At 34.8% G+C, this 17,261-nt stretch overlaps 1 protein-coding gene across 2 annotated transcripts in view; it reads left to right on the top strand.

The window, feature by feature from the left end:
- Positions 1-16,300, top strand: part of LOC131073625 (protein RETARDED ROOT GROWTH, mitochondrial) — a 53,530-nt gene extending 37,230 nt beyond the window's left edge. For both annotated transcript variants that reach the window (XM_058010112.2, XM_058010113.2), the window contains exons 4-7: positions 9,665-9,813; positions 9,918-10,069; positions 15,703-15,817; positions 15,934-16,300. In XM_058010112.2, coding sequence (XP_057866095.1) covers positions 9,665-9,813; positions 9,918-10,069; positions 15,703-15,817; positions 15,934-16,083 — 566 coding nt within the window. In that variant the 3' untranslated portion in view covers positions 16,084-16,300. The remainder of the gene's footprint in view (positions 1-9,664; positions 9,814-9,917; positions 10,070-15,702; positions 15,818-15,933) is intronic.
- The last annotated feature ends 961 nt before the right edge of the window (positions 16,301-17,261 follow it).

The raw sequence follows: 17,261 nt of genomic DNA, 5'->3' as shown, positions 1-17,261 counted from the left end.
ACATTAGTCATGGCTTTTTCTCTTTAGATGTGATAGCCATTTTGGTTGTAGGTGATTTTTGGGAGTTGTGGGGTTAGCCATCAACTCCAACACTCACCCCTTACATTAGTGGTGATACCAATTGCCTTACAATTCTACTAGTGATGATTCTACTTTCTAACAATTCTATTAGGGATATTACTTTCATCTCCTCGTTGCCTTCCTGCATGTGCTTCTCTCCTTGTTGCCTTCCTGCATGCGCTTCTCTAGATTGAGTGCTCCTATTTCCCACCTCCTATCTCCTCGTATATGGCTTCCACTTAACCTTCTCTCTACTATCTCCCTCCTATGTTCCTTTAGCGTGCTCCTCTACCATGAATGTATCAGCTCCTTTCTCTCTCTTATGTTCTTCTAGTGTGCTCCTCCAACTTGAATGCTTCACTTCCTTACCTTCTATTTCCTTCCGTAGGGCTTCCACTACTCCTCTTCATCTTCTTTTTCTTTGTTCCTTTCGTAGACGCTTAAAATTTTCTTCCTTATTTCAACCTCAAACTGTCATGCTTCCATCCCCATCGTTAATCTTGCATCACATCGTCGGTTTTTAATTGGGCCATCTTTTCTCTAATGGCTAACTAAACAAATCATATATATTTAACTAATTAACTTCTTCGTCCGTCACTGATTAATTTCTCACTTAAAAATTATATAAAAAATCATTTATCACTAAAATCCAAAAATCAACCCCTTTGCATATTGACTAATTAGTTACATTCTTCTCAAGGCAAAACTTGCATCTCCTTTCCACATGCAAACATAAGAATGCCCCAACCCTTCATCCACTTGATCTAATACTATCCATCCACTTGCATCCTTCTCATCTCACTCACATGCAATCAAAATCTATCGATCCAATCTCAAACATGGTCATCCATATCAAGAGCTAACAATCTATATAAACCCCCATTTTGAAGAGACTTTCCATATGTGGAGTTGCTTCAAAGATCATAGGTACATGTTGCCAAATTAGGGTCTCTCATGAACAACATACATTTCATAGCTACCCATCCTTTGTCTACATAAAAGAACACATCCCAAAGGATGTATAATGTTGGCGTTTATTGTTGCAATTTCTCATTGTTTATGCTTTCACTTGCTTTATTGGAGGATGTTTTTGTTTTAATGCGTTCCTCCTTGTTTTGGCCCAAATTTCACTAACACACCTCCAATGTGCTCTACTAGTATCACTTGTGGGACTACTAGATACCTACCAACTGAAGAGGGACTACCACTTTAGCATGTCTACAAATGCTAAGATGTCACCGAGGGAAATCTGAACCTTGGTCTTTGACATAAGAGCCATGTGGCTCAACCACATGACCATGATCCCTTTGGCAACTTTGATTTAAGTTTTTGTTTATGTAAACAAATATTGATTTTCAAGTTGGTTAAGGCTTTAGGGTATAAAAATTATTAAATTATTTAATGCTATATATTCAAAATGTATTTCATGTTAATTTATTATATGCTTTAGGTTCAAATCACTATTTTAAAAAATTTTAGTCTTTTTTTTGTGCTTAATTATGTTGTATTAACATATATCTCTATAATTTCATAAATGTTAGGTTACATACAATGTCATAGACATTAGGAAGTGGAAGCCGATCCATTGTTGAAGGTCACAGCCACAAAGATACTGCTTTAGAAAAATGCATGCTAGGATCGAACTTGGGGGCTATCGTTTTCAACCATTGTGGAAAGAGGGGTTTAGGAGGCATCAAGAACCACCTCGCATTTATTCCTTGTTGTAACATCAAAGCATGTTTCAATGCCATAGATGAGGTAGTATGAGAGATGCAGGCAACCCTTGCATTTTTGGATTAGAAGAAATTAGATAGGATGAGGAAAAATGCAGTGATAGTAGTAGTTGTTAATCCTAATTTATTGTGGGTGCAAGTATGAAAATATGTTCATGGTACATCGACCTTGTCTAACTCAAAACAAGCAAAGCCTAGTCATAAGTTTTTTTGGTACCTTGAAATGCACTTGGGGCACAAAATTTGATACAAGGTACATTGTAGAATAAGAAATGCATGAGGAAACATAGAAGGCTTGTGTTGATTTTTAGTATTACAATAACCTTGCATTCAATATGGCAAAGAGTCCATACTAGGAGTATTTGGTTATGACATTGATATTTGCAAGGAAAGTGTACAAGACACTCTCCATGTGACTTTAGTGGGCAATTGCTCTAGAATATTGTTACAAGTGCAATATTAATTTTAGAGGAACAAGGGAAATAGTTGTGCAAGTTTTGATGTTGTAATGTCCCCATTTTGAAATAGAATTTAATAATAATAAAATTAAAATTCAAAAGAATAAAAATTCAGATTAAAATAAAATATAAAAGAATATAATTAAATATAATGAAAATTTAAAAAGTTAATGAATGTTCAAAAGACATAAAATGAAAAGTTGTGACTCCCTCAAAGATGAGATATAAAAGGGAGAAGAGAACCTCATTTGAGAGGGGAATAATTGGGGAATCAGAAGTGCAAATCTGATTTAAATAATAAGTACAGATCTGATCATGAAAGGTTGTGTCCCTTTCAAACAGCAGATATAATGAAGAGTTGCACTCTTTCAAAGGGTGCTAATGGTAGAAAGGGTGTGTCTCTTGCCCAAGGGCATTCATGATGAAGAGGTGTGACCTCTCCCTCACGTGGAAAGATATAAAGGAAAGAAAAAGAAGAAGCATACACAGCAGAGATTATTGAATCACAAGAGAAACATAAATAACAACCTTTAGATAAAGGAGAAGTGTCTTCAGTAATCAGCGAATTGAAGGGATCAAGACCAGCAGACCACCAAGACATATATATAACAGACAACTACATTAGGCGAAATGTGAGAAATTGGAAATATAAAGGACCAGCCAGCATTTACAACCATATTATCAGTTAATGCAGATCTGGTATGATCTTCCCTATTCATGACTTTATAGCGTAATAGAATATAATTGCAGACTGAGTAATAAACAATACAATAAGAATTTATTTATAATTACGTAATTAAGAATGGTATATGACATATATATTTGGCATAAGGAACAATCAATGATGGACAATTATATATATTGAACGAACTGCTATGATAGTAATATACGGGAGTACAAGGAGGGAGATTGGTGATGAGGTCCTCCTCTAGGTACGCCACCTCATGGTAGTTGACCGATGGTCCCATGAGGCCAAGGGGGCTTTGGCTCTCACTCCGCTCTTGGGCCTAGGGTAGAGGGTATCTTGGACACCTTATTGTTCCCCCTTACTCCCACTTTCGATAAGGAATTGGACAAAAACTATGGTTAAGTCAATGTTCCTAACCCTAAGTATAGAGAATTTTTACTCTATTATCTTTCTTAGAAGATTTATATTATTAATTATATACATTTCAATGGTTTCATAACCTATTGCAGGATCTCAATCAGGTACACATCCAATTCCATTTATTGTTTTACATGGAAATGGTGATTTAGGGCAAAAATTAGGATTTTTACTAAAAAGGGACATTATTGATGTACCATACTTTCAAGTGGGTGGATAGACGGAAGGATTCACTGCCTCATCAAATTTCTAGTGGTTTGAAATGTTTTCTTGAAATCCATAAATGTCTCTAATAATTAAAGAACATAATTTTTGAATCCAATGTTTGATCGTGTTAGAGGCAGGCAATGCAACAACATGTTTGGTGGTAGGAAATTGCTTAAGGAGAGGCATCTATCATATTTTGGACCCTTTGAGCTACCCATTGCCTTGACTGTCTTTTGGAGGGCATAGGCAAAATTGATTGGGTGAGACCAATTGGGAAGAATCTAGGAATGCCACAAAATACATTTATACCCACACATGGGTTCTTAGCTTGATGAATGATGACACCAAGGGGAAATAGCTTATGTGAGTACGTGGCATAGCAGCAAAAAATCGTTTGGGGAAAAATCGACAAACCAAAAGTATAAGATTTATTGAAAAAATCAGGAAAAAGTGGGAAAATATCGAATTTAAAAATAAGTCAAAAACTATAGAAAGAAGACAAAACTACTTTATTTTGAAATTTAAGAGCATTTCCATAGCATAGAGATATAGAGAGCAAATAAAATAGAGTTTAACCCATGAATTGTAGAAATTGGGATTTCGTTATTTATATTCATATCGCTGATTACATTGAATTGCACAGAGCATACTTCATAGTGCATAAATAATAACTAGATGGTTACAATTGACAAAGTTTCAATTACAATATAATTTATACAAAGTCAACCTATAATCTATAATGTTCTAAAAAATCAAACGTAGCCAATGACTCTTGCTACTACAAATAGTGCTATGCTAGAGGCCTACATGTCTTCATGATGAAGCTCCTAGTTTAGAGCCTCTCCTAAGTCATTCAACTTAATGACTACCAAGGTGGCCTCCAAGATCTCAAAATCCTTAGGCTCAAGAAAGTCATTAAAAAGACAATTTTCCTTTGTTGAGCAGACATCATAAATTAGAAAACAGGAATCAACTAGTTCAAATTTGTGATTTAATAGTGCTTGAAATTTCTAGAACAATGTGAAAGAGAACTATATTAGGAGTGTGAAAGGAAAATTATATGTCAAAGGAAGCAATTGCAAAGTTCAACTTAATAGGTTTTGAATCAAATAGCTTAGTATAGAGTAATAGAAAATGCTTTTGAAACAGAACCTTACATCTCAAAAGACCATAAATGATATTCAAATGTCCTAATTGATAACTATTTTAGCAGAGGGGAGTGTGAAATATTAATAAATTAGATAATAAAGACCTTCTAGTACAAAAGAAGTGAGCAACTCTTTGAGCCACAATGTAAGCTATTATTATTCAAATAAATTTTCCTTGATTTTGCGTATAAGCAGATGAGGGAGTTATAAACATTGATGGACTTTAAGTTGAGAATTTGAGAGATTATAGGTACGAGATTCAATGAAAAATCAAAGCACAAGAACATTCCCTTTTAATGGGACAGATGCTGCTGAAATCTTCATGGATTGTTAAAGAGAAAATATATGAGGGCTACTTCAAGTGGGATTAAGATAAGCCTGCAAGACTAGGGCATGACTTCTCTCAAGGCATGTACTAGTTTGCCTAATACCTATTTAACATGCATGGGATGCTACGCTACATGTCTAAAGCATTCATGTACTGCTATTGTACTCCTTGCAATCTTTCTAAACTTCCATGTATATGACAAGCCAAAATGGAATGTAGTTCCCTAACAATTGCAGGGCATGCATTGAAGTAGTGATTTTCACCAATAAACAAAGCATTAAACCTGCAGAATAAATAGGAAATTTAAATATAATCAAAACAATCCTTCATTTTGATATTAAATATTGATACAATTAATTTTTTCAGCACTGCAAGTTCATTTTTATAGGGAACCATTCTGCTTCTAGTTTCACAATGTCTATATACTATTATGTATATACTTTTGCTTCCAACTTGATTATACAATTGTAACTGCCCTACCTGCTTGTCATTACAACTTGATGGCCAATGTCAAATTGAAACTCCAAATTATCACACTTTGTTAGCATCTAAAAGGGAAATTGTCCCAACCTAACCTTGATAATCTAAATAACCACCTTGGTATTATTGTTGACAATTGAAATGTTAAATGTTTTTTGAATAGTCAAGAACACAAGAATTCCAAGAAAACAAACCTCTTTAAGTTGATGTCAAGCCAACAAAGTTTTGTTTCAATTAGTGTAGCTGTCTATATTTACTTTTGACAAGAACTCTTATAGCATTCAAATATGTTAAAAAAATTAGATAGAAGCCTTATTTATTATTTATGATATCATCTACTTTTTTCTAGTAAATTGTGTCTATGGATTTATATGCATGGAAAGCATTACTACAATCCCAAGGCAAATGATAGTAGTGTTAGCAGCAATCAAGAAGGAAGATTGAGAGGGGGGGGGTGAATCAGTCTTTACCGGATACAACAAATTAAATTCCAAAACATAAACTGATAAATTGCAGCAACAAATAGATAAGCAAATTAACAACACAACACACAACACCAAGATTTTTGACATGGAAAACCCGGTTAAGGGAAAAACCATGGTGGGAACCTACCCACAGTAAGATGATACTCTGCAGTAGTATGTGAAAATATTACAATGGGGAATGCACATGCATTCAGGCACACTCCCTAGAGCTCACTGCTCAAAAGATATTTGCCTGGAAGGCTACAACCCTCAGGGAAGTCTCACTGACTTACAATATGATTCAGACTACAATCCGAAAGAAATGAACTGCAATGATAGCATCTACAAATGCCTGATGATAGTTCCGGTTAAGCACAGCTGTCTGCTCCGCAACACCAATCTCACCTCAACACTTCATTGAATGATAAATTTCTTGTTCGCACATTCACCTCTCTCTGATAATGCAGACACATTACCGACACCAAAACTAAGTGAATAACTCACCTATATATACAATTCATCAACCTTGATAGCAAGGTCGGCTAAACCCTCAACCCTCAACTCACAAAATTACATCACACGATACAAAGATCAATCACCGGACCAATATAATGATTTACATTACGTAGCATGGACCTAATTCAAATTTCCAAACGATCACATCCACCGGAAATCACGCCAAGATCAACCGCAACACGCTACACCATTAGAAATATTGCATAACACACAAATCATCACCGGTTAATGAAAACCATCAAAAACTCGCATAACAATCTGTGTGGATTGCCGAAACAAATAGGACACGACTAGGAAACACCAACAAGCACGTTAGAATCATCACCAACAGCTGCATCAACACCACTTATCAAATCTTCATTGATCAACATCAGAAAGCTCAAGAACACAACCAATCAACAACTGTCACGAAGAAAGATAACTTGTGGGGCACCAAATCACAAACCATCTGAAATGAAGATACACAAGATCATCCAAAACAATATCCCAAAACCTCAGCACAAGATTTGATCACATCAGAATATACCGGAGGAAATATCAGATTCTGCAAAACAGTGATCAGTAAAACCAAACTACAAAACCGGATCAGAAGATCTTCCCAAACTCACCAGAATAAATCACAGGAATATGTTGACATCAATGACAACAACATATCCTAGCAGCAACAATGAACAACCATATCCAACAACTCCAACAAGTAGTGTGGAATACTTGAGAGAGAAACAACACATCTCTTAACCATTCCATGTTAATGTCCTTAACATCAAATGTAGAAGCATACTAAAAAACGTGTCTCTATTTTAATGTCCTTAACATCTACTAGAAATATAGGTCCATTCAAGATTGCCTACCTACAATTTGCCTTAGCAACCAGATGAAATTTGGCGAATATTTGATGGTGAACCGCGTCTCAGTGAACTGTGTCCCAGCAGCTAGTGCTCAGTTCTGTGCTAAAAATCAATGAAAAAACTGATTAAATAGTGATTTTGTGTGGTTAGGGTATCACGATAGGTTGTTGGATAGTAAATGCACTTCCCGGGTGATGTTTTCGTAATTTTTTCATGATTTAAACCTTAAAAAATCATTGAATATCATGGCTGATCAAATCGAGATTTTTTGGAGAAAAATCTTTTGGGTTGGGAATTTCTTAGAAATCGTGAAATTAGGATTTTTTAAGGATTTATGTTTCTATGGGTGTAACAAGGTTTGCAACTTGTTTCTTAACATTGCAAAACATTTGTAGTTTTTTGACACCTTTTTAAGTAGATGTTTGTGAGTTAAGCATGGTTAGATTCATTGTATTGAAAGAAAGGGTGTGGTGAGGTTGGAAAGACAAAGACAATTTTTAATGACGCCTTTGCAAAGAGAGCTACAAAGATCATCAAGGCAATTTCAAACATCAATTGAAATTTTAAATTGGATCCCTTAATTTCAAATCTTTTAAATATTTAGTTTAATTGTAGCTTTAATTTGGTTGTAGGTGTCACAACTTTAGTGAGGGTTTTGTGCTTAGTCGATAGGAAGCAAAAATTGATGGAACATATTTATGAGGCCATGGATAGGGCCAAGAAGGCCATCCAAAACTACTGCAAGGGAGATATATACAAATTTGAATCTTTTTGGGATATCATTGATCAGAGTTGGTAATTTCAACTTCACCAATCCATTCATGTTGTGGGGTACTTCGTCAACCCCAAGTTTTCCTTCTTAGATGACATCAGAAATATTAATGAGGAGGTTATAGGGGATCTCTTAACATGCATTGAAGGGATGACACCTAAGGGTGAGGTAAGGACTTGATTACTTAGGAGTTGCAGAATTACATAGGATAGGGGGAGGCCCTTTTCTTTACCATTAGCTATTCGTGGGAGATCCACCCAAGCAACAAAAAATTGGACTTTTCATTTATATTTTATAGTTATTGCTTACAAATTACAATTGTTGCTTACATATGAACTTTTGAATATCATATTCGTAGGCTTTTGGTGGTAAGATTGGGGTGCAAAATATTTTGTCCTTGTTAAAAGTTAAATATTTTGCCCTTGTGCTATTGTAATTTATGTAAGCTTTGAGAGATGGTACCTCTAAATAAAAGTAAAGGAGCATGAAATATAATTATATAAGATAAAAAGCTAAACCTAAATTATTAAAAGAGAGACTTAGTCCTATAAGCTAAAAAGTTGCGAAAGTTAAAAGAGGAAAAAGATAAAAAGAATATTTCTCCTCAAAGAAAGGAATTAAAATATTCCTTGTGAATAAAAAGGTAAGGCCAATGATCAAAACATAAAAATAAAATGTGACTGTTTCGTTGCCTACATGCCTTTCATACCAGCAAAGGTATTTTGCAAGCAAATGTGAGATGTTTATGAGGAGAATGATCCAGATATAATTTGGTCTTTTCAACAGGTCAGATTTGTTATGATGTATACAAGTAAGCAAAGCATCTTGTCTTTGCACAAGGTTGCTTCTGTTGTGAATTTTCTTGACTGAATAACTGTTTTATTTTTGTATTCAGAAGCTTCTGACTTTTGGAGATCTGGGCTACTATGTATTTGTAGAAATACTTTCTAAGAGATTTTGTGGCATTTTCATTCTGCCCGCAATATTGAGTTTTATGTGGATAGTTTAGCCTTATTGGTGCGTTAAATTTCTTACCTATAGCATGAGCAATTTGTCGTCTATTTAATTTTGAAAGTTTAGATTTCCAGCTCTTTGTGTTTATCTTGTTCCTTTGGGAGTAGTCTCACACTATTCTATTGCATCGCCCTTTCTTTTATTCCTGCATTTATTCTACTTTTTTCTCTTTCTCTCCTTTCACCTCCTGGCATTTTAGATATTGTTAGAATAGGGGGACTGTGTGAATTTGGAGGTTGCTTGAACTTAAGGGAACTATGCTCAAGCTTCTCATTTGTATCCTTTGATTATGGGTGCAACTCTAATGTGACAATCATAAGCGTCAACATTAATGACATTTGATTTAAAAAATATTATGTTAAATACTAAAGTTAAAGCATAGTACTAAAAAGTATTAGTAATCTAAAATCAGACAAGCATGTACTAGATATAGGAGACAAAGATGCATAATAATATCATATTACCTTTTTTCTTACAGTATGGAGTCATGTGTGGCAAGCAAATGCTTATGTGTTACATATTTCTTTGCAGATTATGCTATAGTGGAGAAACCGTCATTGGAGACTTGGATGCAAGAGGGTCATGACTATATAGTACTGAGGAGGTTTGATATTGACTGTATTCGTACCATTGGAATTGTGCTTGGACAAAGCATTGCCCTTGATCACTTTGTTCGACAGGTGCCTTTTTTCTTATGTTGGTATTGTTTTGTACAAAACTTGTCCATGTAGATGATGAAGCATGTGTAGATACCGGAAGCTATTAGACATTGACTCTTTTTCAGGTAGATGGTATGGTGGCAGAATTTATTGATTTGAACAAAGGAATGGAGAAGACAGGCACCTTTACAATGAATCGCAAAAAACTTTTTCAACTTGTTGGTCAGACAAATACCAATCTTGCAAATGTGATTTTCAAGCTTGGGCTTTTTGAAAGGTGATTTTTGCAGCCATAAACTTCTCATTTTATGTTAATATTGTGCACAAGATACATATGTGTTGGCTACCTTTCAATATCTAAAAAGTTAGTTGCTGATACAAAGTGAGTTAATGTCATTGTTGGCTGTGAAAGATTAATAGCAAAGGAGAAAAGAAATAAACTTACAGCAGGGTATCTATTATTGAATTTGGATTTAGGTTTATCTTTTACTGATAAACTCACTATCCAAGTTGTTGTGCATTTTGGGCCATTTTCCTATGGTTTCAAATTCTCAATGATTTTTTCTGGTTTTGTGTAAGAACCTTAAAAGGTCCTCAACTGAGACAACTGACGTTTAACTGAACCTGTTGCGTTTCAAGTGTGTTCTTTGCCAATTTGTAGCAGCAAATATAATTTTGACAAACTTAAGCACAAAAAGCAACTATAGGGAAACGCTAGAAATCAATTCTAATTCAGTAATAAACTGATCAAACCCTTATTACATGTATTCAACCTTTATTTACCCTCAATACATAAACAGACAATAAAAGATAGGAACTGAAAAAAATACCAAGAATTGTTGGAAACCCTTATTTCTTCCTTGCTGGTCATACACAGTCCATTATGACAGCATGCTATAACTCACTCCAGACTGACCCAAACAGCTTGCATGGTAGCTCAATGGATGACTCTAGGCTAGGCGCACCTTCTCCTTATTTTGTTTATTTTTTTGGATCTTTCCAACATGCAAATCGCAGCCCCTTAGGTGATTGGCGCTACTCCCCAGGCAGCCGTACAACCATAAAAAATATCTCCTTTGGGTATCTTTGTTTCCTTGTTTGCTGTAGCAACAAAATACTGATAAATAATGGTGCCTCTCTGACTAATAAGCACAAACTTGGTCCTTGAATGAAACCAACTGTAAGAGCAAGATCAACTGATATTTCACAGCCTTTGATGCTGTTGTACAAGAATCCCATGTTTTCCTGTACCGATACCTCTGATCACTACAGAAGAATCTTCTGTTGAAACCCTTGGCCAAAACTCCTCTCAGAGCTCCAAACAAAAATATCAAAACTTAGCATAATGAAAAGAAGACCTAAAATCTTCTTTAATCTTCTCCATTTAGGGTTGGTGCGATTCCCAAGAAAGATGCGATTTGGCCTTTAATGATATTTTAACTTTTATTATTTATTTTTGACTATTGAAGTGTCAAAAAAATAAATCATCTTCCATTTAATATAAAAACTGGCCCCATCTGATGAGAAATAGACCCTCACTTAAGTTATAACTTAAAGTGACTTTTTAAAACATTAAAACATTAAAGTTCGCCATTTAATATTTAATTAAAAATAATTAAATATTAATATCTCTCTAAGTATTCATTAGAAATGCCTGCCGTCTGAACTGGAGACCGCCAAACCATAATCTGTCCTTGCCCAACCTACTGGCTATAAATAGCAGGACTGCTAAAAATAGAAAGTATCTCAAACGGAGTCCTGGAGGCCTCAAATGAAGACCAGACCTGGAGTGCTTGCTTTGAAGGTGGTGAATCAAACTCTGGAGGACCCTCTACCCAACCTCATTAGCCTCCGAGGGTCAATGATAGGCTAATCTACTCAGCTGACATATGTCAACTAGAAGGGGACATCACACTTTGTCAGTGGCCATCCTCCTTTGGAAGAGTGAACTTAATGTGTAATCAAATAACTTTATGATTGAAATCTTATGTATGATCTTGGAGCACGTGATCTTCTAGTTAAAAAATGAGAACATGGATTACATTTGTGAAAGCCATAAAGCTCTACTGCAAAATATTAAAATTCAAAACAATGTTTCCACACTACAATTCACTTGGAATTTTGAAAGCATGTATGACATAGTAGAATCTTAGTATAATGTGATTTAACTTATTCTAATTTAATAATACTAATTACTTTTCCAAAACAAACATCTTGTGTTTCACAATTAATTAGTCGCTTTTCTTTGAAAATAGATTAACGTTAATAATTTCCAATGGTTGTAATCATTGTTGAAAAACTTGGACTCAGCAATAACTTGGCAAGCCAAGAGATTATAAAACTCGGGATTCGACAAAAACTCAGGGTAAAACTCAGCAATAACTCAGCAATTTTATCAAACATTTTCAAATACATAAATTTTATAAAATATTCCTCAAAAACACATATTACTAAATTTGTAGATTATTTTAAGGATTTTCATCACATATAAATCAAAATCAGAGTTTAATACACATAGACCAAAAAACAGTTCAACCTCTAAATGAGTTACAATGCCACTTCTACTAGCCATGTCAAATGTAGAAGTTGCCTCATCTAAAGAGATTTTTGACAAATTGTGTGCTAATAACGTTTGATTTAGCACTCAAGAGTTATATACCAATTCCTTGTCACCCTCTCATTGTAATCAAGTTTCTAATCTGACAGGAGATCCCAATAACTAAAGGGGATTTGGGAGTGGAAATCCCAGTGGGGTTGAGGGGTAGTTCTCCTCATGGGGGTCTGGGGGCAACACCCCCAATAACATCAAGGGGCAGTGCCCCTTGTGGGGGCAACACCTCTCGCAGGGTCCAGGGGCAGCACCTTGGGCACACTCCCAGTCACAATACAGGGTGGGGTCCCCGCTAGCAAGCCCAAATTAAGGCCTTTGAAAACATATAAACTGTCATTGCCAATCCTCGTGTTGCTGCTTGCCTTAAGCTACTAATCGTGCGTGAAAGTGAGGTGAAAATCACAATTTCTTTTAACTGCAGGTCAGAAATCACCACGAGTTTTTAACTGCAAGCAAGAATGGACAAGTTATTAACCAAAAAGTTGCTATTTTTTCCGTTGACTCGCAATTTTATAAGAAAAAATCGCTGCATGTTTTACAGGAAAAAATTGCTGTGCATATACAAAAACTCTTAAGCTATTTGGTAGTACAAATTTAACATCTTCATCTTCATCTTTAACTTCAACTGAAACATCTGTTAGCTGTAATTTATAAAACTTTATCAGGCAATGGCATAAGTTTAATATTACTGCTTTGTATTAGATGAAACTAAATATCTTCTAGGGAATCAAACAATGTATTTCTAAACTTTTTCCCATATATATTATGGTGAAAGCAATTTGTCCATATGGGGTACAAGTTACAACTACTGTTCATAGTGAATTTAAAATTTTCCTCATGTAGAGCACTTCAATCAGGGCATGATTCAACATTAATTTCTAGCATCTGAGAAAACACATGCAAAATTACAACACAAATTTCTAAATTTGGTGTATGTCCTTAATATAGAAAGTTCATAAGTCTAGATATATTTTTAAATATTCTCATAATGCAGGCATACCGACCTTTGAAAATATTGTGTGTGGTGTACATGATGTCTCCGTGTTCTTCCCATCAGAGGATGTCTGAAAATACTTTCTAGGGCACACATGTCTTTGGACTTAAGCAATGTCCATACATAATGTAAAGTGATGTATATTTACTAGTTTCCTTGCAATTGAAAATAAAGAAGTGAAAAACGAAAGCTGCTATTTTGCAAAACCGTGTCTGAAACAGAGATGTTATCTTTAGATGTGGGCAGTTGTCTTCATTGGGCATGACAATGAATAAATTAGCATTTTTAAACTCAAGATTCCAATGTCAAAATGATTTCCTTAACCATCTGAAATCGTGATCTAATTGGAGAAGTTGGTGGCCATGCATAGTGCCTTGCAGCTTCAAGATTGACACACTTCAGCTGCATGTTGTGATGTTGATCCTCAAGATGCCACATAGGTTGATGAGGTGGCACATTAGGTATAGGTTGGGATTCCATTGGATGAGGCAGCCCTTTAGATTTAAACTCTGATTTTGATGCAGTGTACTGGCAGCAGCATATTTTCTATGTATTTGTAATTGTGTAGTTCAAACTTGCAGTTTTTGGGCATTTTTCTGTAATTTATATGCACATTGACAATAAAAGCAATTAAATTTTGTTAATTTGTTGGTTGAGTCTCATGTGAAATCTTAATACGACTCTAATGTTATGTACTAAGGTTCTGTAATGTATATAATGAATGTCTTATCAATGTTATCATATGAATATTTGAAATTTCCTATATTTTTGAAAATTTCCCTATTTTTTAATGGCCATCCCCTAAAAAATGACCTCCCCCCAAAAAATTTGTTTTGGAAATGTGTCCCGTCCTCTCCAATCTACATCCAGTCTCCATCCCAGGAATTTAGTGTAAGATAGCATATCATGGTTGAAGTGTTTCTAGTCTGCATGCTTGTGCTTTGATTTTTGGCTTCTTCTTGAGAATTGAGTCCTTACGGGAAAATCTTTATAAAATTTGTTCTATATCGGTTGATCCAGCGGAGCAATAAGAAGGCAGTATTGTTTCTCAGAATAAGCAAATTTTGCTTGAGCACTAAGATGTAGTAACCTTCCTCTGATTAAACAAATTAATTATTTTCAAAACTTACACAAGCAGTGACATGATGCTCTTGCTGTGGTCACAAACATTCCTTTCTCAGCTTTGCATTAAGAGGCAAGGATATTACTGAAAAATCACTAAAATCATTTAAAAATTAAATTAAAGAGCTTGAAATTGCCAAAACAGGAACAAACATTCCTTTCTCAGCTTTGGATTAAGAGGCAAGGATATTACTGAAAAATCACTAAAATCATTTAAATTTAAATTAAAGAGCTTGAAATTGCCAATAAAGGAACAAGAAATCACTGCTCAAGGTATGAGGTTGACCAGGAATAGCCGAAGCAAAAGTACCCTGAAGAAGCATACAAGATGCTCTTGCTGTGGTCACAAACATTCCTTTCTCAGCTTTGGATTAAGAGGCAAGGATATTACTGAAAAATCACTAAAATCATTTAAAAAGTAAATTAAAGAGCTTGAAATTGCCAAAAAAGGAACAAGAAATCACTGCTCAAGGTATAAGGTTGACCAGGAATAGCCGAAGCAAAAGTACCCTGAAGAAGCATACTAGCTGTCTCCATAGTGTTGAGAACAATAGGCAAAACTTGCATGAATTGTGGTTCATACATCTTATCATTCTTCACTTCTCATTTGAGATTGACTATTTCTATGACAAATCGTAAGGGTTTTGCACCCCTCTTCACCCAAAGTTTTTGGTTAATGAAAATGGACTAAAAAGAAAGTTCCTAAATGCTATTGTGTTTTCTCAAGTCGTGCCACTCAGTAGTTGTTTGACAGTAAAAGTGATTTTATTGTATTCTTATTATCAGTGTGGATTCTGCACAACTTTCTTGACCACAGTCTTTATTCTTTATGCCGGATATCAGTAAATGAAAAGAATACAATGTTTAAAATCTAGAATAGTCTACCAGGTTGGTAATTGGACACTGTATGTTTTGGGACTTTTGATTGGTGACTCATATTCATTTGCTGGCCACAAAAGAAAAAATGATAGTTGATTCAATAGTAACTGCATGCTTGTTTCAATTTTCAATTGTTTGGAGACAATTTCCCATACTAATGTTCTGACATTGCTTGGCGTGCATTTTCGCCTTAAGCAAATAGCATGCTAAATTTGATTTGAAGGCTAATTTTACATTCTCAACAGTTCTGTTGCTAAGGGTAGTTGCTAGTGTACTTAAAGTCATTTCTATGTAATAATTTCAGGTCAGACGTTGCTTGGAAAAATGCAAAATATGCACAAATTTGGGAGTATCTTCGAGATGAATATGAATTGCAACAGCGATTTGGGAGTCTCGATTACAAACTGAAGTTTGTAGAGGTGTGTTTTGCTCAAGAAGTTTTTCTTGCTATATAGACTCTTCTTGCTTTGTGTGTTTTGTGGAAGAGATCAAAACTTTCAAGGCAATAACGTCCTTATATGGTCCTGTTGTGCAGCATAACGTCCGCTTCTTTTTGGAGATACTGCAGAATAGAAAATCCGATGCTTTGGAGTGGCTTATCATAATTTTAATAAGTACAGAGATAATGATTGGTCTCTATGATATCATTCGAAACACAGGGATAAATCATTTTTCTAACTTTTAGAAACAGAATAGCTGACTTGAAGGTGGGAAATCACAGTATTTGGAATATGAATGATCTTTCCTGGGTGATATTTCTCAACTACTCAATTGTTTTTTGGTTACTATATTCACTTTGTTTCGGCAAGGTTCAATGTAAATACCATTCTCAAAAAATTCTATACTTATCTTTTTTCTTTTTACTAAGATTTTGACAATATGGAGTCGATATTTTCCAGTTACAGTAATCTCTGGTGGACTATTGAGCATTTCACAAATCTAGTATCTTAAAGCTTAGATAGGTCAACTCTTACCACAGCTCCAAGACCTCAAGTTCTCTTGGTTTGTACGAAGTAACTATTTCTTGCAATTTTTGAAAGATAATTTTTACCAAAACACGAGGATCCCTTGTGGTTTGTCATTAGATAATCAAATACCTAAATTTGAAGTGAAAGAGTAAATAACTTTTCTTTGCTATTAAATTTGACGCTTTTTGGTTTCATGCTTTCACCAATTTAAATATCATTATTATTTACTTTATTTTCTCAAAACTGAGATTGCAAAAAGAAAATTGGAAAACTGAATTCTTTTTAAAGAATATCTTTTAGCTACTGGAATTGTTGTCCAAGGGATTTTAGGCATCTTATGTTACACATCACACTCAAATGTAAATTATATTTATGAAGGAGGTTGCCATTACTAACTGAGAACACGTGGATCATAATGCATGAAACCCACTAGAGTGGATTCAAAATCTTTGAGACAGAACGTTGTTGCCACAATACCAACTGAACATTGAATTATGCTTTAGTGTGAAAAGTGCAAACGCGTAATTATGAAGCAACAGACAAAATCAATTGTATTTTGAAATAGATTTTTCATAAATATGCATATCACAAGTTCTAGGGAAGTTATCAGGTGCTTTTGATTGATGCTATCACACAAAGCTTGCATTTTGCAGCAGGGTGAATATCGATGGCTCATTAAGCTTTGGGTTCTAGTGCAATGTGGATGTGTAACTGGTTGGTAGCTATCTTCTATTTTTTGAATGTAACTTTTGATCATGTTGTTGAAACAACATATCTGCACTTCATTAAATAGAATTCACATGATGCAACAGTAATACAGTCTCGCATTCAAATTATTGAAAGAAAATTATTTTATGCATAATTGGGCTAATCATTTTTTATTTATGATTCTTGT

This window comes from Cryptomeria japonica, chromosome 11, assembly GCF_030272615.1.
Source record: "Cryptomeria japonica chromosome 11, Sugi_1.0, whole genome shotgun sequence".
NCBI lineage: Eukaryota > Viridiplantae > Streptophyta > Pinopsida > Cupressales > Cupressaceae > Cryptomeria > Cryptomeria japonica.
Note: the sequence above shows the minus strand (reverse complement) of the source record. Positions and strands in the feature narration are given on the sequence as shown.